This window comes from Stegostoma tigrinum, chromosome 3, assembly GCF_030684315.1.
Source record: "Stegostoma tigrinum isolate sSteTig4 chromosome 3, sSteTig4.hap1, whole genome shotgun sequence".
Classification (NCBI taxonomy): domain Eukaryota; kingdom Metazoa; phylum Chordata; class Chondrichthyes; order Orectolobiformes; family Stegostomatidae; genus Stegostoma; species Stegostoma tigrinum.
This window is the reverse complement of record NC_081356.1, coordinates 79,322,724-79,350,629: the sequence shown is the minus strand read 5'-3', so window position 1 is coordinate 79,350,629 and position 27,906 is coordinate 79,322,724. Positions and strand designations below refer to the sequence as shown.

Here is a 27,906-nt window from a genome sequence, read left to right as displayed (position 1 = left end):
TGTCTATTCATTGGTTATTCAATAAAGTCTGTTAGGAACCATTGGACTCACTTCCAAGGATCTTTGAAGGTTTAAATTATGCTGTGTTGTGAATACAGAGATAGAACGGCTGGCTTGATTTGACTGTGTCTCTTTGTCTTGGAACAATGGTCATTACCTAGCATTGTATGATATGTACTTGCCACTTTGCAGCCCAAGCCTGGCTCCTTGATGCCACACAAATGTTGCCTTGATGTTAAGGGCAGTCGTTCTCATCTCACCTCTGGAATTCAGCTCTTTTGTCCATGTTTCAACCAAGGCAGTAGTGAGGTCAGGAGCTGAGTGGCCCTGGCAGAACCCAAACTGGGCGTCACTGAGCAAGTTATTGATGAGCATGCACTGCTTGATAGCACTGTTGATGGCATGTTCCATTGCTTTACTGACGGTCAAAGGCAAACTGATGGGCTGGGTAATTGACTGGATTGGATTTGTCCTGTTTTTTGTGTAACGGATATGCCTGGACAATTTTCCATGTTGTCATGTAGATGTCAATGTAATACCTGTACTAAAACAGCTTGGTTATGGGACTGGCAGGTCTGAAGCACAAGTCTTCAGTACTGCCAGAATGTTGTTAGGGCCCATAGACCTTGCAGTATCCCATATCTCCAACCATTTCTTGATATCACATCGAGTGAATCGAATTGGCTGAAGATTGGCATTCTGTGATGCTGGGGACCTCTGGAGGTGGTCAAGACGGACCATCCACTCCGCACTTCTGGCTGAAGATTCTTGTGAATGCTGCAGCCTTATCTTTTGCACGTAAAAATCGGGTTCTTCCATCTTTGAGGATCAAGACATTTGTGGCATCTCCACATTCAATGAGATGTTTAATTGCTCATCACCATTCATGATAGAACGTTGGAGGACCGCACAGTTTAGATCCGATTCGTGCTGCTCATGGTGCTTGGCTTGCAAAACAGTCCTGTTTGGTAGCTTCACCAAGTTGACACTTAATTTTTAGGTATGTCCGGTGCTGTTCCTGACATGCTCCCCTGCACTCTCCATTGAACTAGGGTTGATCCTCATTGATGGCAATGGTTGAATGGGAGATAGGCTGGGTTATGAGTTTGCAGATTGAGTTGGAATCCAATGCTGCTGCTGTTGATAGCCCACAGTGCCTCAGTGATGTGTAGTCTTGAGTTACTAAAGCTGTACAGAGCCTGTCCTATTTTACATGCTTTTAGTGCCACATAACACAATGAAGGTTTCATCGATGTGAAGGGAGGACTTCATGCGGAGCTCACTCTTACCAATACTTCCATGGACAGATGCATTTGCAGCCAGCAGATTGGTGAGGGTGAGATCAGTATATTTTTCCCTTATCACGCAGTCTAACAACTATGCCCTTTAGCACTTGACCAGTTCGGTTAATACTGCTGTTGCTACAGGGCTACTCTTCATGGTGAACTTTGAAATTCCCATGCAGAGTACATTCTGCACCCTTGCCACCCTCAGTCCTTCCACCTAGGTGTCTCTAGAAATCAGCAGGTGGTTTCCTTGCCCATGTTTGATCTGAAGTCATGAGACTCCATGGGGTCTGAAGTCAATGTTGATGATTTCCAGGGTAACTCCCTCCTGACTATGTACCAATGTGCTACCACCTCTGCTGGGTCTGTCCTGCTGGTGGGACAGGACATGTCCAGAGATGGTGAGGGAGTGTCTGGGACATGCAGTCATATTCAAAATCATACCTGACAGACAATGCCAGGCTCAGGTGAGTCAAGCAACAACCTGACATTGTCATAGGGTCTGGGAGAAGTGAGATGAGCAGTTTTACATGTGGACATTTAATACTGTTATTGTCTTGTCTGATGAAAAGCTCACCTATTGCAGCTGCTGCTTCAGTTTCTCTGGAAAATGTTTGGTTCAGACTTCAACTTGTCCTTACAGCAGTGAAACAATAGCTATACCATGAACTGAGTGTTACATAAAAAATTGCAAAGCATAGTTCACCTTTCAGCAGCCAAAATTTTCATGCTCTTCCTGGAAGATCTTTTATAACTAATTTCCTTCATACATTTAAAGACAAATTAAAACTGTTCAATATTTATATTCCTACAGACACCAAAATGGTGGCAATCCTTAAATAGCCGAAGCGTCTCGCACTGTCATATCAAAAATATTTGAACTAAATAAAGATTTAGCGGTTTCTAAACACTTAGAATAAAATAGTAGCTACATATAGAATGGATGACTCATTTTCAAGTTCAATAAAATGTAAACACATTATCATCTTGTTCTGAAATCTTAACATTACAGAAGACTATGATCCAATTGTGATTGTTGCATCATTTTTTGCCAATAAGGAAATAAAAGTTGTTTCCATAACATTGAATTAAGGCAATTAATTATTGCAAAGTGATTAATCACTGATGGCGGAAAAATTAAATTTGAATTAAGCAACTTGGAATAAGCAAAATAATTACTTTTTGAACATGTGGCCAGAAACTTTGATGTGGGTTCATTCATCTCTCTGACCTAAGGTACGAAAACACAATAAAGGTCAACATAATAAAGTAATCTGAGTCATCTGAAGCCAAATTAAGTTAATGAAGAGAACTAAAGTTCTCAAGGGAGTGCAGATGGCAGATTGTTGAGGACCTTGGGACTGTTCTAAACTTTCTTCTCTCCAAAAAAGTGATCTGATAGGAGGAACAGTTCCTACTTATTAAGGGATGTAGAACAAGACAGCACAGAGTTAAATCGATTTGCAGAAGCAGCAAATGTAATGAGAAAAACTTTTGCATGCAATGAATTGTTCAAGTCTCAGTTGTCAACTGCCTGGAAATGCGATGGAGGCAGATTCAATTCAAACATTCACGAGGGCTTTGGCTGGTTATTTAAGTAGGAAATATGTGCAAGGGTGTGGGAAAAAGGCAGGAGACATGAATCAAGTATGACGTGATGTACTTCGGAAGTAGTAACAATGCAAGGGAGCACTCAAATGGTAGGTCACTAAGAAGGTCAGAGGAGCAAAGAGATCTTGGGGCACTTGTAAACAAATCCCTGAAAACAGCAGGGCAAGTTAACAGGGTAGTTAAAAAGGTATACAGGACACTTGCCTTTATCGGTCACAGCTTTGATTATAAAAGCTGGAAGGTTATATTGGAGCAATACAGCACTTTGGTTAAGCTAACCTGGAATACTATGCGTACTTCTAGTCATCGCACTACAGGATGTGATTGCACTTAAGAAAATGAAAGGAGATTCATACGGATCTTGCCTGGAACAAAGCAATTTGGCTATGAAGAGAGACTGGATAAGCTCAAGTTGTTTCCTTTGGAACAGAAAAGGTTGAAGGTGACCAGATAGAGGTATATAAGATTACAAGGGGCATGGACAGGATGGATAGAAAGTAGCTGGTCCCTTTAGTTAAAGGGTTATTAACAAGGAGGTACAACTTTAATGTAAAAGGCATGAGGTTTAATGGGTTTTGAGGAAAGATTTTTTAACTCAGTGGTGGTGGTCTACAAAGCACTACCTCCAAAAGTAGTGGAGAGGGAGCTAGGTAACATCATAACCTTTAAAAATTACTCGGATGAGAACTTGAAATATCACAACATTCAAGGCTGTGGGCCCAGTACAGGAAAGTGGGGCTAGTGTAGATGTCAAGATAATAAAATGTGAGGCTGGATGAACACAGCAGGCCAAGCAGCATCCCAGGAGCACAAAAGCTGACGTTTCGGGCCTAGACCCTTCATCAGAGATGCTGCTTGGCCTGCTGTGTTCATCCAGCCTCACATTTTATTATCTTGGAATCTCCAGCATCTGCAGTTCCCATTATCTCTAGTGTAGATGTCATGTAGTTTTGACAGTATAGAGTGAATGGGCCAAAGTGTATTTGAGTCTATGAATTCAAGGTATAGAAGCATAAATTGACATCACTACACATTTTGACCTTTTACTGATTGTCAATGACCCTCTACAATGCATTGCCTTCTTGTGCAGTAACAGTAGGTTTGCTGTAATTGTGTTAAAGGGAATCAAATAGCTGCTGTTGTTACGCTTAAAAACTCCTGAAACTTTACTGATTGCCGTCGGGTTTATTGTGATTGACTTGATTTGATTGTTGTCACATGTACCAAGACACAAAGTGCTGTTTGTGTACTCCACAGGCAGATCGTACCATACAAAGTGCATCTGGAGGGGTGGCAGAACAGAGTGAAGAATACAGTTTTACAGCCGCAGAGAAGGTGCAGAGAGAGAGAGAGAGAGAGAGAGAGAGAGAGAAAGAGAGAGAGAGAGAGAAATCAATATTAACACTTGAGAATTCAAAAGTCTGATAACAGAGGGGAAGAAGCTGTTCTTGAAACTATTTATACACGTATTCAAACTTTTATATTGTCTGCCTGATGGAAGAAGGTGGAAGAAGAATAACCAGGATGGAAGGGATAGTTGATGATGTTGGCTGCTTTTCCAAGGCAGAGGAAAGTATAGATAGTGTCAATGGATGGACGGCTGGTTTGCTTGATGGAATGGGCAGTGATCATGACTCTGTCATTTCTTGAGAAGGGCTATTACCGTACCACACTGCAGTGCATCCAGATAGGATGCTTTCTATGGTCCATCTATAAAAATTGGTAAAATTCTTTGTGGACATGCTGAATTTCCTTCACCTCCTGAAGAAGTACTGGCATTATGCCTTCTTGACCATTGTATCGACATGGGTGGACCAGGATATATTGCTGGTGATCAACACTCCCATGGCATGACACTCTTGACCATCTCTGCCTCAGCACCATTGATCCATTGGTGTGCCTTCCACTCTGCTTCCTGAAGTCAATGACCAGCTCCTTCATTTTGCTGATGTTGATGGAGATATTATTGCATTTACACCATCCCATTAAGCACTGAATTTCTTTCCTGTATTCTGTCTTCTTGTTGTTTGAGATCTGACCCACAACAGTGATGTTGTCAGCAAACTTGTAAATGGAGTTGAGATTGAATTTGACCACTCAGTCATGAGTGTATAAGGAGTATAGTAAGGGGCTGAGTACACAGCCTTGTGGGGCACCACTTTGAGGATTATCATGGGGGAAGTGTTGCTGCCTGTTCTTATAGATTATAGTTTATGGGTCAGGAAGTTGAGAATTAGTAAGGCTGGGGGGGAACAAAGGCTTAGGTTCCGGAGTTAGGGGATGAGTTTATTTGGAATTATGCTGCTGAAGGCAGAGCTTTTTGTAGTCAATAAGCAGAAGCCTGAAGCAGGTATCCTTGTTTTCCTAATGTTTCTGGGGTGAGTGTGGGGTCAGAACAATGGCGTCTGCTGTGGACCTGCTGTGGCGGTAGGCGAATTGCAAAGGATGAAGGCAAACTGGGAGGCAGGAGTTGATATCAGCCATGACTAACCTCTCAAAGCATTTCATAATTATGGACGTCAGAGCCACTGGGCAGTAGTCATTGAGGACATTGCGTGATTTTTCTTTGGCACTCAGACAATGAGGGTCTTCTTGAAGTAGCTGGGGACTTCATATCGAAGTGAGGAGAGGTTAAAGATGTTCTTGAATGCTCCCACCAGCTGGTCTGCACATGATCTGAGTGCATGGCTAGGGAACCTATCTGGGCCAGTCGCTTTCTGTGGGGTCACACTCAAAAACGCTGATCTGACATCTGTGGTAGTGACCATGGGTACGAGTGCACCTGAGGCTGTTGGGATAGGTGGCGTTGTTTCATTGACCTTCTTTTCAAAGCAAGCATAAAATGTATTGAGCTTGTCAAGGAAGGGACGTAGTGTTGCACGCAATTCTGTTTGACTTCACTTTGTAGCCTGTTTTGGCCAGTAAGCCTTGCCACTAAACGACAGGTGTCCGTGCAGTTAATGTGGGTCTCTAATCGGGCATAGTGGTGAGGATGGTAGTCACCAAGTAATTTCGTGGAATTCCTGCCCCTGGAGTTGACAAGATTTTTGCACCTCCCATCAGATTATTGTCTGCTGGCATGTGTGGGGAGTTTGGAGATCTTGGTGCTTAGTTACACATGATGGATGGAAAAGCCTATCAATTCTTTGCAGGTCATTCCTGTGGATGGGTGTAAATCAGGTAAGAAACCAAGCTGAAATGCTGGTTCAATGGCTTGCCAATATCCACTAGTCAAACAGTCCAATGCTCATCTTAACGTCAGTAGCACATCATCAAAAATTGACTTTACACTGAGGTTATATTAAGTTGATTTGACCTTCAAGTCTCACTCATAAATAAGCCAATGCATATGTATGTCAAAATATCAAAGAGCAACAATACTTTCTATGCAATTCATGGCTTTTTCAATGAATATATCGTGATATGAGTCCCTTCTAGACCAAATTCCACCCCAAAGTATCCTACTGTGTCAGCACTTCAAATTATCTATTCTCCTGTTGGAGCAAAACAATTAGGGGACATTTGCTGATAAATATGCTCTCAGAACCATATCCATATCAGGCTGCTGCTTGACTATTCTGGAGTTCACTTCTTGTAACGCAGACAACCTTTACAAGGTTGAGATTGCTTAAAGTCTTAACAAGTTGAACAACAGTTTCAGTCATTGAGACAAACTGTTTCCGATGTTTTGTTAGAATTATGTCAGTTATTCTAAGGAATGTGGCACAGCAGAAGAACAATTCACAACAGTCAAAACTTCAGCAGCTCCACCATCCATATTCATGCTCTGTATAAAATAATTCTGTACCCATCTGGTTATCTCTAGCCAAAAACTCATATTCCTCAATTACTATATACTAATATTACATGTCAGCGCACATTCTTCCTCTGTTGTCACCTTTGAAACTTCAACAATTTACACTGTATGCATTTCGAGGAAGAATAGCACGATACCATTAGGAGCAATTTGCAATTCTGTAACTTTGCATTTCACTAATTGTATGCGTATATATTGGTATGTAATTTGCAGTCAGTAAGCACAATCACCATCGACCCAAGTGAGCTGTGCTAAGCAATAAAGCAATCTCTGTGGTGAGAAATTTACTGCTTTCAATTTAAATTGATTGCAGTTTTTTGTAAAGAGTCCCAGTATCAAGGTGTCATGAGATCAGCTATTCAAGGAATAAATGGCATTAATGAATTTTCACAGACACCAAACCAGGAAATGCAAAATACTAACCATCGATTCACCTATCCGAAAAAGACAGCAAAATAAAACTTCAGAATTTTCATATTCATCTCCATTTGTACAATAATACAATTCAGATTCAACGGGATAACAACAGCAACTGCTGACAGTTGGCCATCAAAAACCAACAATTTGCAAAACGATTAACCTATTTTTCTGATCAACTTTTTGTGAGATGTCTGGAGCAGGTGGAACTTGAACTGAGTTTCCCAGTCCAAGGGTATGGATCTACCCTTGCAACACAACAGGGCCTTTCTTACAAACCATTATCCTCAATGTTTAAATATTTTTCATTGACAAACTTGGTGACAATTGATTGTTTGCCTCAATTAATAGCCTTATCTACTTGAGTTGTCACCTTCAGTAACTTGTGTATCAACACGAAGTCCCACTGCTCTTCCAAATCAATTAAAATGCATCAAAGATTTATTTGCTTTCTACTGTCAAATCTTACATCTGCCACTTGTCTGCACATCCTGCCAGCATGTGTCCTGCAAATTTTCACATTCCTCATCTCTGTGGATTCTTCAGCACGTTTCTTCGGAATCTTCAACTGTACACCATGGGGCTTGTGTAATTTGCATACCTTGATTAACTTGTGCTGAAGCACGTTTTTCTTTTGACAGCTTTATCAGTTTCTTAGAGGGTTTCTCATCACAGGGCCTAGAAGGTTCTCTCGCTGTATCATACCAAACTCAATACAGTGTGGAGCTGGAGGAACACAGCAGGGTCAGGCAGCATCGGAGAGACAGGAAAGTCGTTGTTTTGGGTCAGGACCCTTCATCAGGACTGGGGAGGGGGAAGGGTGCTGGGAGGAGGGGTGGGTCTGGAAGAGAAGGCAGGTGGGATGGTGATAAGTGGATGCAGGTAGGGTGTAGTCAGAATTGGTCAGTGGGAAGGGTGGGAGGATAGGTGGGGAGAAAGATGGACAGGTTGTGTCAGGTCAAGGAGGTAGGGATGAGAGGGAGGGTTGAAGGTGGGATGAGGTGGGGGGTGGTGAGATTTTGAAACTTGTGAATTTCTATGTTCAGGCCATCAGGCTGTTGGCTGCTGAGCTGGAAAGTGAGATGTTATACCTTCAGTTTGCTTGCGGCATCATTGTGACACTGGACAATGCCCAAGATGGACATGTCACCCAGGGAATGGGAGGGGTAGTTAAAATGGTTAGTGACCGCAAGGTGTTGTTGATTATAGGGAATGGAGCACAGATACTTCACAAATTGGTCCCAGAGTCTATGCTTGGTCTCACTGATGTAGAGCGGGGGGCCACATCGGGAGCAATAGATACAGTACCAAACTCACCTCGTTAACAATAGGGTGCCCCTCTCACCCAACTCTAGTTCCACCCCACCACTCACCATTCCTAGAAAATCCACTACTGCCAGGAATATCCTGGAATTAACAGGCACCCTGGTGCCAGTGCCATCTTTAAAAGGCCACTGTGCACTCATGTGAGCACTGTTAGTGCAGAGCTGCCCTGCGCAGTTCCTGACATTTGCCCCAGATGTGGAAAAGAAGGGAAAATTTGTGCCCCACTTTGTGGGCAGGGGCCTGGAGGTCCTTCTGGATGGGATGGTACAGGCGTGGGATTCCCTCTTTTACCCAGGACAAGAGGAGGTCATGACACACCAGAAAATGCTAGCCTAGTCTGAGGTTGTCACCTGGGTCAGTGCACTCTCTGCTGTGCATTCCTCCAGACAACCAAATAGGAAGGTAGTCAATGGCCTTCTCCACTCACCAACGTAAGCACCATCATCTTTTCTTGGATAGTCCACACTCACCTTACCTCTGCTGCTGCACTCACCTCCCAGCAAGGCTCATGCTCTAACATTCTACTTACCTGCAACATTTTCTTTCACGCGCTGTCACACACCCCAACTTCTGACACCACTAACCCTGCAAAACCATTGCACTACCTACTCATTCACTCAGGCTACCTCCCAACTGCATCAGTAGTAATTATTGTGCCATCTACTTTCATCTCCCTGAATACCTATATCCCTCTCTCTCTCTCATTCCAGGAGAAAACCAGTCACAGTAATACAGAAAGAGGAGGGGATTCTGACTCTGACTGCTCCAAATGGTCATTGACTGGGCCAAAGCCTGTAGACTGGTTTAGATACTGCCCTTGACTGACTGCTCTGGGACCCCCTGACTGAAAGCTATCTCTCTTGATTTGACCAAGGACTCCTGACAACATGACAAGCTTCCTGGCTTTGTGTCTGCACTAAGCAGCGTGGCAATTCAGCAGTAATGGGAGCCTGGTATCTCTGGCTAAGAGGCATGGAAAGAAAGGCAAGCAAGGTAGGGATATAGTGAGCATCCAGGTAAAAAACGTGACTGGACACTATGAGAGCAGACAAACAACCCAAAGATGCAGCCTGGTGCAGTCCATGAACTAGGCGTATGTGTCGGACTGCAAAGTGCCCTTGCTGCAACATTGCAACGATAGTATCCATTTCACCCCAAAGTGCAACAACAAAGTGTAGCATAGAACTGTAAGTGGATCTATGATGTGCAATGAGGGTTCTTAGAGGCTGGCACATGACAAATACCCATGTCCATGGCTGTCGATTGCCTGTGTCCTTGAAACGTGCCAAGAGATGTTGGTGCCCTGTGACCAACATGGAGTTCCTTTAGAGCAAGCAGTGAGCTGAAGTCGCCAATACCCACGCTGACTTCCAGGTCAAAAAAGTTTGATATTGTGTTTGTGATGAACGGTAGGATAGGAAGATAAATACGAATGAGATGTGCCATTAATGAGAGAGCTAACAAGCAACAATACTCCATAATAGGCAACTTGCTGCCCTTTAGTGAGAATCATGCCTTGATGCCCAGGACTTACTTAAAATATGCAGCAAGTTGCTACCACTGTTGAGATAGGCCTTGCCAGATTTCTCATCAGATTAGAGTCATAGAGTTATACAGTCATACTGCACGGAAACACACCCTTCAATCTGACTTGTCCATGCCAACCAAGTTTCCCAAACTAGGCTAGCCCCATTTGCCTACAATTAGCCCATATCCTTTTCAATCTTTCCTATTCATGTACCTGTCAAATGTATTTTAAATGTTGTAACTGTACCTGCATCTACCACTTCCTCTGGCAGTTCATTCCATATATGTACCATCCTCTGTATAAATTAAAATTCCCCTCTAGTCCCTTTTAAATCTTTCTCATCTCACCTTAAAAATATGCCGTCTAGTTTTGAAATCCCCAACATTGGAAAAAAAAATTGCTGTTCACCTTATCTATGCTCCTCATGATGTTACAGACCTCTATAGGATCACCGCCCAACGCTCTGGTGAAAATGTCCCATTTACCCAGCATGTCCCTATAACTCCAACCCTGGTTCTCATAAGAGAGGGTCCTGCTACATTTTATTTATTCATTATGTGCAAAGTGCAAGTTTCCTTCAATCATTCGTGCCCCTGTGTAAATTATTCAATGGCCTGAGAGTTTTAAAAACATAACAATACATTACTAAGCTGTTAAATAAGATTTCCTCCTTTCTGCCTATGCTTGAGGTATTTTGCGTCTCATCTGGGGACTTAACATGGTGGAATTTGACAGGGCCCCTGCACTTGAAAAATCATAATGCAATGTTTTACATTTTTGACACAGTCTTATGACCTTCTTGGGCTATCAATGCAGTTGTTAGCCAAGACCCAGAAGGTGCAACTTTGAATTTGAGCACAGGCATTAAGCAGGCAGACTTCCAGCACAATGGGAAGGACAGCCTTCAGATGCAGTCGATCCACTTCAAACCTCGGAATTTTAAAGTCGTGCCAAATCCCCCAGATTTTTGCGTGGACTCTGGAAAGACCCAAAATCCACATCTTTACATCTTCCAAATGCACACCCAGCCCATGTGTGACTCTTTTTGGGAACATTATTTTCCTACATAGGGTTTGGGCTTTCTGCACATTCTGTGTGCCACAAAAGGCAGGAGTGTGGAACATGGTTGGGGTGGTGGGCTGGTTGGAAGATCCACCTTAGTTCTCCAACACAGCACTGCAGCTCCCAATACACTTTGAAGCAAACCCATCAAAAAGCTTCCCTTCCCCCCCCACCCACCTTAGATTGTCCAACACACCCCCATGTCCCCTCAAATCCCACACTCCTTGTTTCACCTTCATAGCGGACTATCTGGATGAGTGGCTTTGTACAACCCATGGGAATTATTTTAAAACCATTGGAATTAAATTAAACTTTGAAAAATCTGATATAACCCTAATTCAAACACAACTATCTTCGTCATCCTTGAAATATTGTTGGTTCCCTCACCATCTCTGCAGACCCAATCATCTAGCAGCTCTATCCTTTCGGACCCAACCAGCTCGATTAATAGTGCTGCTGCTGAGCCACTCTTGGTGGTGGACATTCAAATCCCCCACTGAGTGGATTTTGCATCCTCACCATCTTCATGCTGCCTCTAAACATTGTTCAAAATGGAGGAATAGTCCTTCATCAGGTGAGGGAGAATGAAACATGATAATCGGCAGGAGGCTTCCTTGCCCATGTTTAACAAGATGCCATGAGAATTCATGAGGTCCGGAGTCAATGATGAGGACTCCCAGGTCAACTCCCTCCTAACTATATACCACTGTACAGTCACCTCTGTAAGGTCTGTTCTGCTAATGGGGCAGGACATATCCAGTGATGGCGATGGTGGTGTCTGGGGCAACATCTATAAGATATGATTCTGCGAGTATGACTGTGTCAGGCTGTTGCTTGACTTGTCTGAGAGACAGCTTTCCCAATTTTGACAATAGTCTCCGAATGTTAGTAAGGAGGACTGTGCAGCAATGTTAAGGCTGTGTTTGCCATTGCTGTTTCTGGTGCCTTGGGAGAAGCCATGTGATCTGTTCGGTTTCATTCTTTTTTTTTAAATCAGACTTTCTAGTGGTTACTTACAACTGAGTGCCTTGTTCAGCCATTTCAGAGAGCAGTTAAGTGTCAACCACATTGCTGAATCATGTAGGCCAGACCAGGTAAGGCTAAAGAACCAAAGATGAGTTTTTCCCATAATCAACAGTTACATAGTCATGAGACTCTCAATTCCAGACTTTTATTGAAATCAAATTCCATCACTTGCTATGGCGGATTTTGAGCCTGGTTTCTAGAATAAAAGTCTAACAATAATATCACCAGGCTATTGCCGCTCACAGAGTCTTTGCATAAATTGAATCTGGTTAAAGCCTCTGCTGCTTACTGCAATTGTTACCTTTCTCCAGTGCTGTAAAACTCATTTATCAAGATGACAGCATCACTGGCAAAGCCAACCGTAGAAGAGGTGGTGGTGGAGCTGCCTTCTTGAGTTCTGCAATGATATCAGTTAGTTCCAGGGTTCTGCATGAGCGACCGTGATGAATAGTGAGAAAGCTCCAAGCCAGACTCGGACTATAGTCAATGCATGAGTCAGTGTGGTTACAGTGACATGTTTCCTTCCCTCATTGAGTTGTACTGATAGACGAATTTTATCAATTATATATACCTACCTGCACAGGCCATTCAGCCCTTCAAGGCTGCTCCACCACTTGAGAAGATCATGTCTGATTTGAATTTGCTACCAGGCCACAAATGCAGAGTCCTATTTCACAATCTTCCCACAATCCAGTCCAGCTGCAAACACAGTCATACCAGCACACTCCAAAACAGCCATGTAGATGGGAGTACACTGATTCAGGGAGTTTTGGTGAGGCAACAAAAGGTACCAGCTTCTGTACTGAGCTGTTTAACAGTCTATTCAAGTGGCCATTATTGGTTAAAATCTCTGTTTAAGGAGCTATCAATAACAATCAAATCGAATAGTACTTAGGCACAGGTCCAATGTCGTCATCATGCTGAGACAGATTCAGCTTCTCACTGTGCCCATTCAGCATGAGCTATGCTTCAGCCTTCTCAGACGTAGGACCATTTATCTTTGGTGACCAAGTTGGACCTTCCTCTTCGTCGCTGGAATTCAGCTCCTCACAAACAGTGGCCTCATGCTCATCACAATGAAGTTCAATCAATAAATCTTCAGTAGAGAAAGGTGCCTGATCTATGATCATTTTGAAGATCCCTTGAGATACCACATGAAACAAAACTCAATCTTTGGTTTAGGTAACTGTCACATTTCTTGTTATAGTCTCTGTCATTCAGGCCTCAATAAGACTCCACCATTTGTCACCTTTTCTTTTTTAATAATAATTACCACTAACAATTCTACTTATACCTCCCCAATCTCAGTACCTATTTTCTCTGGAAAGTGAAACCAAATACTTTGCATTTCTGCCTTTCCCTCACTTTCTAAAATCAGTTTGTCTCTCTTGTTCCTTTGCCCTCTGAACATTTAGGTTAAGGGAAGCTTCTTTTGGAATTATCCTTCATTCTTTTCCTAATTTTTACTCATACCTTCTGCTAACCTTTCTAATCTCTCATTGTCATTTCCCTTACATCTTTTAAAAGGAATAAGTGATAAAACAACTACATGATTATTAAATTGACATTATGAAAGATTTGTCACTTACATTTAAAGTCAATAATCCCTAAAGCCTGTGAAGTTTAAATAGAAGTATCCGAATGCATTCAAAGTAACTTCTCTTTTCAAAGTACATGAGAGCAGGAAGTTCAAGAAAATCTATCAGACGGCGTATTTCCACAATACATTACCAGCTTAATAACTACACTGCAGCAGAACAGACAAGCTGAAGGAAACTCAAAAAGAGGTTAGATCCAGAAACTGAGAATAAGCAAAGAAAATAAGTAGTCGCAGCTGTCCCTGTCACTTAAAAGTAAGAACTGTGGGCCTATGCCATGCAGACTGACTTGAGCAGGTTCTGAAAATGTCCGCCACTGGTGGTGAAGACTATGCCTGTGACTTCAGTTTGGTCACCTGCTGCTGCCAACTCAGGGTCAGACTAACTCTTTAGGAGAGGAGCTGAAATTTCTTATGAAGTTCATAGGAGCAGGACTGGCCATTCAGCCTGTGAGCCTGTTCTGCCATTCAATGAGGTCATAGCTGATCTGTGGCTTAACTCGAGATATCTGCCTTTGCCCCAAATCCCTTAAACACCATTTGAAGGACTTGGTAACTCAGTATGATTATTAAAATCTGAAGGGACTGCTGAGTTAATTTGTACGGTTGGTCTTGGTTGAACCTGCCATTTAATGTGCAATGTGTAGCTTAAAGTCAAACACAGTTTACTTGTTGATTTACAAAGTGTCAAATCTGACTGTTGGCGAATAAGATAGATAGTTGTAGATCCATCAAAACTTGGTTGATGATCTCAGCTCTGTAATACAGAGTGACTGAAATTAAACCTAAGTCCAACTGTTGAGAATAGCCAAGTTAAGAATCAAATTAATGACAAAGTAATCACAATGGAGGTCCAGAGTTATTATGTGTTGTGACTGAATGATGGGTAGACCCAATAAAGACTCAATAGTGGTTCACAGTGACTATATCTGTAGTGAGTATTACTTGCTTGAGGAATTCTGGCTCATTGTGAGCTTTGAACACCCTGTCACATCAGAGAGCAAGAGCATTACCTGGACACAGTGTTTCAGGATGCAGTCACGCCCATTAAATTAACCACCTCTAATTCAGTCAGGGGTCAGGGACAGGAAGATGTAACTACAAGTGAGGCTGGGAGAGGAATCCAGGGGTTAGTGCTGAAGGAACCTCAATCTTGAGCTTTTCTAACAGGTTTGAATTTTTAGATTAGATTCTCTACAGTGTGGCAACAGGCCCTTTGGCCCAACAAGTCCACACTGCCCCTTGAAGCATCCCACCCAGACCCATTCCCCTATAACCCACACAATTCTGAACACTACGGTCAACTTAGCTTGGCCAATCCACCTAGCCTGCACATCTTTGGACTGTGGGAGGAAACCAGAGCACCTGGAGGAAACCCACTCAGACACGGGGAGAATGTGCAAACTCCACACAGACAGTTACCCGAGGCTGGAATTGAACCTGGGTCCCTGGCGCTGTGAGGCTGCAGTACTAACCGAGTTTCTTGCTTTCTGTGTGGATGAGGACTGATGAAAGGTCCCAACTCAAAACATCGACTTTCTATGCTCTTCTGATGCTGCCACACCTGGTATGCTCCTCCGCTGTACTGACTCTGACTCCAGCATCTGCAGTTCTTGCTATCTCCTAGGGAAAAGGGGAGTTGTTCTGATGGGACAAGCTCAACCTAAGTCATGCTGGGACCAGAGTCTGGTGAATCACATAATTGGGGCTATGGGTAGGACTCTAGATTAAAAGGCTAGGGTGGTGTTCAGTTGCTTGGAAATTTATGAAGAATGTTAAAGGATGGGAAAGCTCAGCAGAGTTTGTTCAGGTTTCCAGAACAAGTCATCGGACACGCAGTATGGAAGGGCTCAGGAATTTAACTTTAGGAACAGCAGAGAAGAGGGCAACTCTGAGAAGCACTGAGGGTGCTGTACTCAAATGCACACAGTATATGAAATAAGATAAATGACTTTGTAGTGCAGATTGAAATTGGTAGATACGATGTTGTGGGTGTCACAAACTTGGCTGCAAGGAGATCAGGGCTGGAAACTAAATATCCAAGGATACACTTCCTATTGAAAGGAGAAGTAATTGGGCACAGGGAGCCTTTCATTAAGAAATGAAGTCAAATTGATAGCAAGAAGTGATTATGGAGTCAGAAGGCATAGAATCTGTGGATGTAGAGTTGAGGAACCACAGAGGAAATAAGACTGTGATGAGATAGTAGGAACTGCTGGTGCTGGAGAATCTGAGATAACAAGGTGTAGAGCTGGCTGAACACAGCAGGCCAAGCAGCATCAGAGGAGCAGGAAAGCTGACGTTTTGGATCTGGACCCATCTTCAAAAATTTTTCAGAAATTCATTTCCTGAAGAAGAGTCCAGACCTGAAACATCAGCTTTCCTGCTCCTCTGGTGCTGCCTGGGCTGCCGTGTTCATCCAGCTCTACACCTTGTTAACCCTGATGAGAGTTGTCTTGAGGCCTCGTAACAGTAGTCAGGATGCTGTGGAGAAATTAAATCAGGAGGTAGAAAAGACAATGTAAGAAAGGCACAATTACAATAATCATGGGGGACTTCAATATGCAGGCAGATTGGGAAAATCAGGTGTGTAGTGAATCTCAGGAAAAAAAAGTTGTGGAATGTCTCGAGATGGATTTTTGAAGCAGCTTGTGCTACACCCCACTAGGGAACAGCCAGTTCTGGATTTGGTGATGTCTACTGAGACTGACTTCATTAGGGAAGTTAATGAAGCAACCCTAGGGGACGGTGGCCATAATATAACAGAACTCACCTTGCAGTCTGAGAGGAATCAGATATAATGGTATTACAATTGCTTTAAGGTAACTACAAAGAAATAAGGGAGGAGATGACCAAAGTTGATTTTAAGGAAAGCCTACCAGGAAAGTCAATGGAGCAGCAATGCCAAGTCTTGGGGGTTAATTTGGGAGACATTGCAGAAATTCTTCCCAAGGAAGAATGACATATTAAGGGAGGACAAGGAAGCTACGGCTGTCAAAGGAAGTTAGAGACAGCATAAAAGCAAAAGAAAAAGCATACAATGTGGTGAAGATTAGTGGGAAGACTTTAAAAACCAGTAGTGGATAACAAAACAAAAACAGTGGGGGTGGTGGAAAGGATGAAATGAGAGTAAGATAGCTAGTAATATAAAAGGAGATTGCACGGAGTTTTATTTAGATATCTAAAAGGTAAGACAGGCAAGAGTGGACATTAGGCTGCTGGAAAATGAGGTTGGAGAAGTAGTAATGGAGAACTAAGATAAGATGGAGGAACTGAATCAGTTTTCACAGTAGAAGACATAAGCAGCACACCAGAACTACAAGAGAATCGGGGGCAGAGTTGAGTGTAGCAGCACTCACTAAGGACAAGGTGCTGGAGTAGCTGAAAAGTCTAAAGGTGGAAAAGAATCACAGAGACCAAATGGACTACACCCCAGCATTCTGAAGGAGATAGCTAAGGAGGTTGTAACTGCATTGGTGGTGATCTTTCAGGAATCACAGGAGTCAGGGAGAATTCCAGACAACTGGAAAAAGGCTAATGCAATGCCCTTGATTAAGAAGACAGGGAGGCAGAAAGCAGGAAACTATAGGGTGGTTAGCCTGACCTCGGTCATTGGCTAGATGTTAGAGTGTATTAAGGGTCAGGCTGTGGAGTACTCAGAAGTGGTTAGTAAAATAGGGCTGAGTCAGCACAGCTTTGTCAAGGGCAGGTCACGCCTGACAAATCTGCTAGAATTCTTTGAGTTAATGGGCAAGTTAGACAAAGGTGGATGTGATATATTTGGATTTCCAGAAGTCTTTGGCAAGGTGCTGCACAGGAGACTGCGGAATAAGATGAAGTCCATGGCGTTAGGGGAAAGATACTGGCATGGATGAAGGCAGAGAGTGGGAATAAAGGGGCATTATACAGGATTGGAGCGGGCAAATAGTGGAGTTCCGCAGAGGTCAATGTTGGGACCACAACTATTCATGTTATACATTAACCATCTGGACAAAGCAACTCAGGGCACTGTTGCTAAGTTTGCAGGAGGCAGAAAGATAGGAGAAGGGATGGGTAGTGATGAGGAAGTGGGGAGGCTGCAGAAGGATTTGGATGGGCTGGGGGAGTGATCAAAGAAGTGCCAAATGGATTACAATTTGGGAACATGTGACGTTATACACTTTGGTAGGAAAAATAGAGGCATAGACATTTTCCTTAATGGGGAAAGGCTTCAGAAATCTGACACACAAAGCAACTGAGGAGTATTAGTTTAGGGTCCTCTTAAGGTTAACATGCAGGTTCAGTTGACAGTTAGCAAGGCAAATGCAATTTTTTGTATTTATTCAAGAAAGCTGGAATACAAGAACAAAAATGTACTACTGAGGCTCAATAATGCTCTAGTTAGACCACATTTTGAATACTGTGTACAGTTTTGGGCCTCCTATCTAAATCAGGATATGCTGGTGTTGGAGGTGGTCCACAGCAGGTTTACAAGAGTGATCCTGGGGATGAAGTACTTGTTGTATGAGGAATGGTTGAGGGCTCTGGATCTGTTACTCGATGGAGTTTAGAAGATTGAGGGAGATCTGACTGGAACTTACAGAATACGGAGAGGCTTTGATAGAATGAATGAGGAGAAGATATTTCCGGTAGTAGGAAAGACTCAGACCCAAGAGCACAAAGCAAGAGTCTCAAAGTGAAGGATCAACTCTTTAAAACTGGGAGGAGGAGGAATTTCTTCAGCTAGAAGGTTGTGAATCTGCTCATTGCAACAGATAACTTTGGAGGCCAAGTCATTGGCTGTATTGAAGACAGAGATAGATCATTTCTTGATTAGTAAGGTGATCAAGATTTATGTGGAGAACAGGTTTGAGAAACATATCAACCATGATTGAATAGTGGAGCAGACTCAATGGAGTGAATGGCTTAATTCTGTTCCTTTGTCTTATGGTCTTTTGGGCCAGGGGCTGTTGGAATAGGTCCAGTTGGAGTTGGGAGGGGTATCAGGAGCCGGTGGAGTAAAGTCATGTCAAGATGAGGTTGCCAGAGGGGAGATGAGACTTGGTTTGAGGTGGAAGTGGGCTTGTGTCTGATGTCCAGCAGGGACTAATGGAGGCTAATAGGCAGAAAGTTGGAGGTGAAGACTTAGGGGTGTCAGTGGTGAGTGAGAGTGGTCAACTTCATAGCTACCCAGGGGTTAGAGCAGATTTTAAATCACTGTAACCTTTCCTGGATAAATAATTTATTAAGTCAGTTGGATCTATCCACAGTATCCGACTGCAAATCAGACTTATGGACATTATCATAGGGTTCAGATGCCAAATTGCCCATTAGAGGTTTCAACTTCCTGGTCAATTCCCTTTCTGCATGGTACTCACCCACAACTCCTCTTTTAGCTGCAGGAACAATGATCTTCCAATCGGAAGATCACGGCTCTTGTACATGACAGGCAAATTCCTTTCGGGCTGGCGCTTTATGCTCATATGTAAATAATCATTTTCAAAAAAATTCCTCTCCTTCAATGCAACTCATGCTGCTTTGAGATCCATAACCAGCACATCAGAAGCAATCAAAGAAATAATTAGTGGACCGACACCAATATATCATTCCATCTTTGGTAGAGATCCAATTACTGATGGAATTAATGGTAATCTTCACACTCCAATTGTCTTAATACCACCAAGTCTTGACAGCAGTTTCAATATGAGCTTCCTTTTGTGAAAGTAACCACTGTCACTTCAAATGAGCTAAATTCCAGTTTGTGAAGGTGGTGGCTGGGGGTTACCAGTGGATGCATTGGCTGTTATCTTTCACAATTTCTATAGTTTCTGGACAGATCCCTGTGGACTTAAAAGTAACAAAATGGATCCCACTATTTAAGGAGGGAGGAAAAGGCTAAGTCAAAACTACAGGCCTGTTAACTTGGTGTCAGTAATCGGCAAAATGCTGAATCTATTATAAAGGATGTGATAACTGGACATCTATAAATTGTAAAACTGGGCTGAGTCAACAAGGAATTATGAGATGTTACTTGTAGCATTTCTAAATGACAACTTGAGGATCTGATGTATTTGGATTATCCAAAGGCTTCCAATAAAGGTCCTATTAGTAAATAAAATTTACAAAGTGAAATACATGGGATTGGAGGAAATCTACCAATGTTAATTGAGAACTGGTTGACAATCAGAATACAATGAGTAGGGATGAACACAATTGCACACCAATCTTAATGGGGTACCATAAGATCAGTGTTCGGTCCACAGCTATTCACTGTCAATATAAAAATATTTGGGTGCGCAGACCAACTGTAATATTTCCAATAGTGGATGCCACCAAACTGGGTGGAAATGTAAGTCATGAGAAGGATGCAAAGTCATTTCAAGAGGAATTGAGCAGGTTAAGTGAATGGGCTGGAACATGGCAAATGAAATGTGAGTAGGTGAGAAACTATTCACTTTATTCACTATTTATTCCATACTAGTGGGAAAAGCAGAAATGTAGAACATTCCTTAAATAGCAAGAAGTTGGGAAATGTGGATGTCCAAAGGAATCCATGAATCAGCTGCAGCAAACAATAATAAAGCCAAGTTTACATCGCTTTCATTACCAGGGGATTTGACTATAGGAGTAACTAAGTCTTGCTGCAATTCTGTAGATCATGGAGAGACCTCGCTTGGAATAGTGTGTACAGATGTAGTTTGCTTATCTAAGGATATACTTGCTGTCAAAGGAAAACAACAGTGGTTCACTCAACCAATCTTGGGGCGGTGGGCTTGTATTACGAGGACAGAGACAGACTGGGTTTGTATTCTCCATAGTATCAAAAATATTGGGTGATCTTATTGAAATTTACAAAACTCTTTCAAGTGTTACAGAGTGGATGTGGAATAAATATGTTACCCCTAGCTGGTGAGTCCAAAACCAGGGAATATAATCTCAGGATCGTGAATAGGCCATCTAAAAACAAACAAGGATGAATTTCTTCACTCAAGGAGTGGTGAATCTTTAGAATTCTCTCCCCGAGAAGTCTGTGGCGATGTGGAAGGTCAATCATTGAGCAGGTCGACACAGTAGGTTTCTGGAGACTAATGACATCAAGAGATGTGGAGACAACGTCAGAGAGGGGTATTGAGGTAGATAATCAGCCTTGTTCTAATTAAATAGCAGAACAGGTTCAAAAGACTGAATGGCCTGTTCCTGTTCTAATGTCCCGGAATAATATTTTATACAACTTAGAACAATCACCATATCTCAGCGCAACAGAAAGCAAACCAAATAGTGAACACAGTTATCAACTGCACCAGATTATTATAGAATCGCTCTGCCTTGAATGCTAATATTTGAGATTGTACACTCCTTTGACACAGTGGAAAAATTCTCTGTTGAATACCTGACCACTTTCTTTTGACTGGTAATAAACTATGCTTTCAGATCTTAATATCAAGTGAGAATGATAAAACGCACATTGTCAAAGAAGTATATTAAAAATCTATACATCAAAGACCTAAGTAATTACTAGTCACCAATATAGTTCAGTACACTTTCAATGATAACGTAGAGCTCTACATACATTTTCTTTTCTCACCCATTCTCCCATTCTCTCCTGAAACTGTCTTATTTCTTACTTTATACAATGATTGACCTAGTTAAAACCTGCCAGCAGATTCTTTTTTTTTCAAAATCAGCATAGATATCAAATGAAATTCAAATGTAAAATTTACAGGGGAAAATTTTCCATAATTTCAAGAATTTGTCTCTGTATAATGATGAATTTAAGTGTATCCTAGAGCAGGGTAGGAATACAGTCAACTACATCATGAAGAAACACAATATTACAATTTTTTTCACTTTTACTTAACTAGAAATGTTCACTCATTAAATAGATGAAAACAAAAATATATATGGAGGCCATGTACTCTAAACTTACGCTCCTGACATTTAGGCTCATGTTACAGAAATATAAGTCAATGAATGGGGCATTAAAGTGCCCAAATGGTACTCATCCTAAATTTCTAGATCAATCCTTATTTCTGGAAATTATGGGCGCTGCAAGTTAGATACCATATACCTACACTCGATATTTTTAAAATTTATGCTGTGATTGACCTCCCCTCTCTGGTACATTTCACATTGTAATGCTGGCAAATATAATTTCTACTATACTTTTGTTACATGCTGATTATTTTACTCCAATGGGAGAAAATAAATTGCATGGCAATATAGATTGTATGTTTTCTCCTTTTAAGATATTGCACTTGCAATTGTCCATGCTTAGCCAAGTTGAAACAAATTAAGTCAATAAGCCAATGTTGTATTTCATGGTACTGTAACATTGCAAAAGAATTTCTAGACCACGTCAAATAATTTCCACTCAATGAAATTCTCAAATGGTGCAATAATAATTGCAAATATTAGTAACTGGTACAAAATAGCACCTTGTTTAAATAGTATCCTGAGAGACTCCAGAAACCTTATATTAACTGAAATTATAAAGTCTCTATTAACACTACTGGAGAGTGTGAAATCTAATGGCATTGGTATTAAACATTGTCCTCACCATGGTAAGTCTGTTACCATATTTATCTTCTGTTGCCTGGAGAAGACATGAGAGAGATCAACTAGCTTGATCATAGCTCAGACCAAGTACTAGGTTACGCTCCAATAGTACTGTACTTTGATCATGTTAATATATTTGCATGAACTCCATTGCCAGAAGGATAGTTTTTTTTAAAAAACATGCATCTATGTTTTAACAGTAATTTGAAAGTTTACCCCACAATTAGTTCAATGCAAACATAGTACAAAAGTATGGTAATCATCCAGCAGTTCTTGCTGCAATGTTGAAAGCATCAATTTAACCCATGGAGCTGTAATTGTTGTCATTCATTACACACTTTGGAAAGCAACACCAGGGAATGAAACATAAGTAAATTAGTGCCTAGTATGGATTCTGGTCAAGGCCAGTTGGGAACAAAACCGTTTTGGACGTAAATTTTGTACCAAACAGTGAAATGTTTTACCTTGGATCCAGATCCCCAATGAATGAAAACAAGATAACATGACATTGGTTTAAATCTAAGTTCAGCAAATCTAACATAGCGTCCTTAAATATATACGCCATTATTGCAAGGACTGTTAACCATCAGGAAGAGGATCAGAGAAGGATATATCAATAACATAAATCAAACTGTACGCATTCACAGATGATAAAATGTGAGGCTGGATGAACACAGCAGGCCAAGCAGCATCTCAGGAGCACAAAAGCTGACGTTTCGGGCCTAGACCCTTCATCAGAGAGGGGGATGGGGGGAGGGAACTGGAATAAATAGGGAGAGAGGGGGAGGCGGACCGAAGATGGAGAGCAAAGAAGATAGGTGGAGAGGGTGTAGGTGGGGAGGTAGGGAGGGGATAGGTCAGTCCAGGGAAGACGGACAGGTCAAGGAGGTGGGATGAGGTTAGTAGGTAGCTGGGGGTGCGGCTGGGGGTGGGAGGAAGGGATGGGTGAGAGGAAGAACCGGTTAGGGAGGCAGAGACAGGTTGGACTGGTTTTGGGATGCAGTGGGTGGGGGGGAAGAGCTGGGCTGGTTGTGTGGTGCAGTGGGGGGAGGGGATGAACTGGGCTGGTTTAGGGATGCAGTGGGGGAAGGGGACCTTCAGTTCACCTGGGCCATCTCCAACACATCCCTCACCTTCCTGGACCTCTCAGTCTCCATCTCAGGCAACCAGCTTGTAACTGATGTCCATTTCAAGCCCACCGACTCCCACAGCTACCTAGAATACACCTCCTCCCACCCACCCTCCTGCAAAAACTCCATCCCCTATTCCCAATTCCTCCGCCTCCGCCGCATCTGCTCCCACGATAAGACATTCCACTCCCGCACATCCCAGATGTCCAAGTTCTTTAAGGACCGCAACTTCCCCCCCACGGTGATTGAGAACGCCCTTGACCGCGTCTCCCGCATTTCCCGCGACACATCCCTCACACCCCGCCCCCGCCACAACCGCCCCAAGAGGATCCCCCTCGTTCTCACACACCACCCTACCAACCTCCAGATACAACGCATTATCCTCCGACACTTCCGCCATTTACAATCCGACCCCACCACCCAAGACATTTTTCCATCCCCACCCCTGTCTGCTTTCCGGAGAGACCACTCTCTCCGTGACTCCCTTGTTCGCTCCACACTGCCCTCCAACCCCACCACACCCAGCACCTTCCCCTGCAACCGCAGGAAATGCTACACTTGTCCCCACACCTCCTCCCTCACCCCCATCCCAGGCCCCAAGATGACATTCCACATTAAGCAGAGGTTCACCTGCACATCTGCCAATGTGGTATACTGCATCCACTGTACCCGGTGCGGCTTTCTCTACATTGGGGAAACCAAGCGGAGGCTTGGGGACCGCTTTGCAGAACACCTCCGCTCAGTTCGCAACAAACAACTGCACCTCCCAGTCGCCAACCATTTCCACTCCCCCTCCCATTCTCTTGATGACATGTCCATCATGGGCCTCCTGCACTGCCACAATGATGCCACCCGAAGGTTGCAGGAACAGCAACTCATATTCCGCCTGGGAACCCTGCAGCCATATGGTATCAATGTGGACTTCACCAGTTTCAAAATCTCCCCTTCCCCCACTGCATCCCTAAACCAGCCCAGTTCATCCCCTCCCCCCACTGCACCACACAACCAGCCCAGCTCTTCCCCCCCACCCACTGCATCCCAAAACCAGTCCAACCTGTCTCTGCCTCCCTAACCGGTTCTTCCTCTCACCCATCCCTTCCTCCCACCCCCAGCCGCACCCCCAGCTACCTACTAACCTCATCCCACCTCCTTGACCTGTCCGTCTTCCCTGGACTGACCTATCCCCTCCCTACCTCCCCACCTACACCCTCTCCACCTATCTTCTTTGCTCTCCATCTTCGGTCCGCCTCCCCCTCTCTCCCTATTTATTCCAGTTCCCTCCCCCCATCCCCCTCTCTGATGAAGGGTCTAGGCCCGAAACGTCAGCTTTTGTGCTCCTGAGATGCTGCTTGGCCTGCTGTGTTCATCCAGCCTCACATTTTATCATCTTGGAATCTCCAGCATCTGCAGTTCCCATTATCTCTGTACGCATTCACATGTGGGAGTAAATCAGCAAATGCTTTGATGGCTGGGCTAGGATCAACTTACTTTGATTCCTTGTTGTTGGGTAGTTAGGGTGAGCTTGGTCTCGTCTAAAAGCAAAACTTCGCAATAGAATTCTTCCTGTGCAGCGCAGAAGCAACCCATCGCTGCATGTGAAACTGGGAGAAGTTACGCCAGACGTGAAGTCATCCAACAGCCCAGTTTCGGCGAAAATCTGTCCAGCTTGAACTCCAGTCAGTCAAGTAGAGGGGCTGATACCATTGCACAGTGCTAATTATTCGGAGCGAGATAAATCAAAATGTACCAGCTGGTAATATGAATCCCTACCTCCTGAACCCATCTTTTCTCCCCTTCATGAAATCACCACTGAGATATACAATGAAAACTGTTATATTCCTGAAATAAATTGCAATTCGAAATATCCCGTTGATCAATTTCAGCGAGTTGGTTCTTGACGGCGAAATCTGGGAGAGGAACAATAGAGGCAGAATTTAACCAACACCACACGTGACATTTCGCACTGTAGTATTATTAAGCTTTCGTAAATATTATTAAATCCAAAATAAATGCTCAGCTCCGTAATTAGTTTGAAATACTGTACGGTGTTGATCATTGTGGAAAGTGAACAGTTACTTAAATTCATAACTCTACTTTCATGGAAATAAAACGTATGTTCAAATGAAAAAGAGAACAGCGAAATAAATTTGAGCTTTATTCACTAACAGTTAATGGGCTATTCGTTGGTTATAACCTACTCTGGGACGGACATGGCATGCCTGGTAGGGATTAGGCGCTCTCCTCGGAGAGCTGTTTCCGACCCAGGCGTCCACACACAGAGGATCTGTGATCTCTCAAACACTCAGTTAGTTGCATTCTTTAGGGCCTCATCTTTTACTTTCTTCAGCCGATACGCGGTAATACACAAGCCACAGATAGCACTAGCCCTTGTGCATGAAGCCCGAAGCAGAGGACCTCCGTCAGGGTGCTGGCAAAGACTGCTCCCACTGTCTGGATCAAACAGCTTCTCTCTGGCTCACACGACTTCTTTGCCTCTCTCCCGGTTTACAGCGTTTCTCTCTCTCTCTGGGCTATATGTCACAGCTCCCTTTTCTCTCTCCCTCTCTGGAGTACACCGCTCCCCTCTTTCTCAATGGAACGGTGCAGGGCAGTCTTTTTCTCTATTACAGAGCTCCCCTCTTTGTAGGTTACACAGCTCTCCTGTCTTTATGATCAAAGCTTCTCTCACTCTCGGTTACACAGCTTCTCCGTCTCTCTCGCTCACTGAGTTAGTTGTTCTTCCTTTCTCTCGGTTACACAGGTCATCTTTCGGTTCCACAGCTCCTCTCTCTCCCTCTATGTTACAAAAGGTCCTGTCTCTCTCTCCCTGTGCTTTTACAAAGGTTCTCTCCAGGTTACACGGCTCCTCTCTCCCACTTTTCACATGTTAATAGAGATGATCTATTCCTTTCCTCTCTGGACCGATACCACTTACCCGTGCCTGCCTTCTCGCTACTCCCGTGTCTCTCCCGGTTACCAGGCCGTCTCTTCCTGTCCTCCCGACACCGGCTTTACACTCCGGTGCTGCTCCGGTAACCGAGGAGACGCCGCCGCCCGTTCACCACAGCGTGCGCGCTCCCGCCCCCCTTCTTGCAGCCTGGAACTTGTAGTCTCAGTTGGACAAAAGGTTTTCTAGCAGTTATCAATTATCAGTCCATTATTTTCTTACATTGAGTTTATAAGTGACCAAGGAGTTGCCCCCTCAAACCTTCGCCATTAATTCCAGGAAGATTGCCTATAGTATGAAACTGTGGCCAAATTCTTTACATTTTCATTGATCCCATTCCCAGAAATCAGCAAATTCTGCTTGATCTGATTTCTTAACATGTCGAGTTTCCCACCGTCATACCTGCCCACTTCTAAAAAAGCAGCAAAATTATAACCAACAGCTCAGCATGTCTCATTATAAGCTGCTGACTTGCTCAAGACGTATAGGTTTTGTAACATAACCTGCCAACTTAATTTATAACCAGTGTTGCTTCTTCCTAGTTGAGAAAATTAGACATATGTGTGCTAACATTGGAAGGGCAGGATCTATATTTGCAAAACAAAAACAGAATCGTTTATGCTTTTCTACAGAGATTCTGGATATGTTGTACAGAGCATGCTGACCTTTTACATTAAACTATTATTTCGCAATTGATAGATTGGGTTCACAATTTATACTAAAGAATGGGATGTGGGGACCAATTGTAAAATTTCCAGATGATACAAAACTGAGTGGAAATGTAAATTTTCAAGAGGACTTGGACTGCCTGATACAAAATCATAGGTTGAAATGTGGCAGGTGAAATATCTTGAGCACAAGACTTAGTGAGTTCATGGATGATACCAAAATTGGAGTTGTATTCGACAGTGAAGAAAGTTACATCAGAGTACCACCCGATCTTGGTCAGATGGACCAATGGGTTGAGGAGTGGCAGATGAAGCTTAAGTTAGATAAATGTGATGTGTTTTGTATAGGCAAATCAGGGTAGGACTTACAAACCGAATCTTTCCTGAACAAAGAGAACTTGGAGTGCCGGTTCATAGATCCTTGAAAGTCCCAGATAGACAGGATAGTGAAGAACATATTTGGTATGCTTGGTCGGTGCATTGAGTTAAGGAGTTGGGAGGTCATGCTGCGGCTGTACAGGATATTAGTTTGGCCATTTGTGGAATACTGCATGTAATTCTGGTCTCCCTGCTATAGGAAGGATGTTATGAAAAACAAAAGGGCTCAGAAAAGATTTACAAGGGTGCTGCCAGTACTGGACGGTTTGAACTTTATGGAGAGGCTGTATAGGCTGGGGCTGTTTCCCCTGGAGCATCAGAGGCTGAGGAGTGACCTTGTAGAGGCTCATAAAATCATGAGAGGCATCAATAGGGTGAGCAGTCAAGGTCTTTTCCCCGGGGTGGGGGAATCCAAAACTAGAGTGCATAGGTTTAAGGTGAGAGAAGAAAGATATACAAGGGACCTAAGGGGCGACTTTTTCATGCAGAGGGTGGTGCGTTCATGGAATGAGCTGCCAGACAAACTGGTGAAGGCTGGCACAATTACAACATTTAAAAGGCATCTGGGTAGTTATATG

General features: G+C 43.2%; 1 protein-coding gene across 4 annotated transcripts in view; it reads right to left on the bottom strand.

Moving 5' to 3' along the window:
* The window catches only part of epb41l4a (erythrocyte membrane protein band 4.1 like 4A), a 247,186-nt gene extending 220,801 nt beyond the window's left edge, over positions 1–26,385 (bottom strand). For 2 of the 4 annotated variants that reach the window (XM_059644692.1, XM_059644696.1), the window contains exons 1-2: positions 26,271–26,385; positions 24,824–25,242 (exon numbers count right to left, since the gene is read on the bottom strand). In XM_059644692.1, the coding sequence (XP_059500675.1) occupies positions 24,824–24,922 (99 nt within the window). In that variant the 5' untranslated portion in view covers positions 24,923–25,242; positions 26,271–26,385. Of the gene's footprint in view, positions 1–24,823; positions 25,243–25,533; positions 26,128–26,270 lie in introns of those variants that run through there. The other 2 variants (XM_059644693.1, XM_059644694.1) reach the window with 2 other exon arrangements.
* Positions 26,386–27,906: the final 1,521 nt, after the last annotated feature.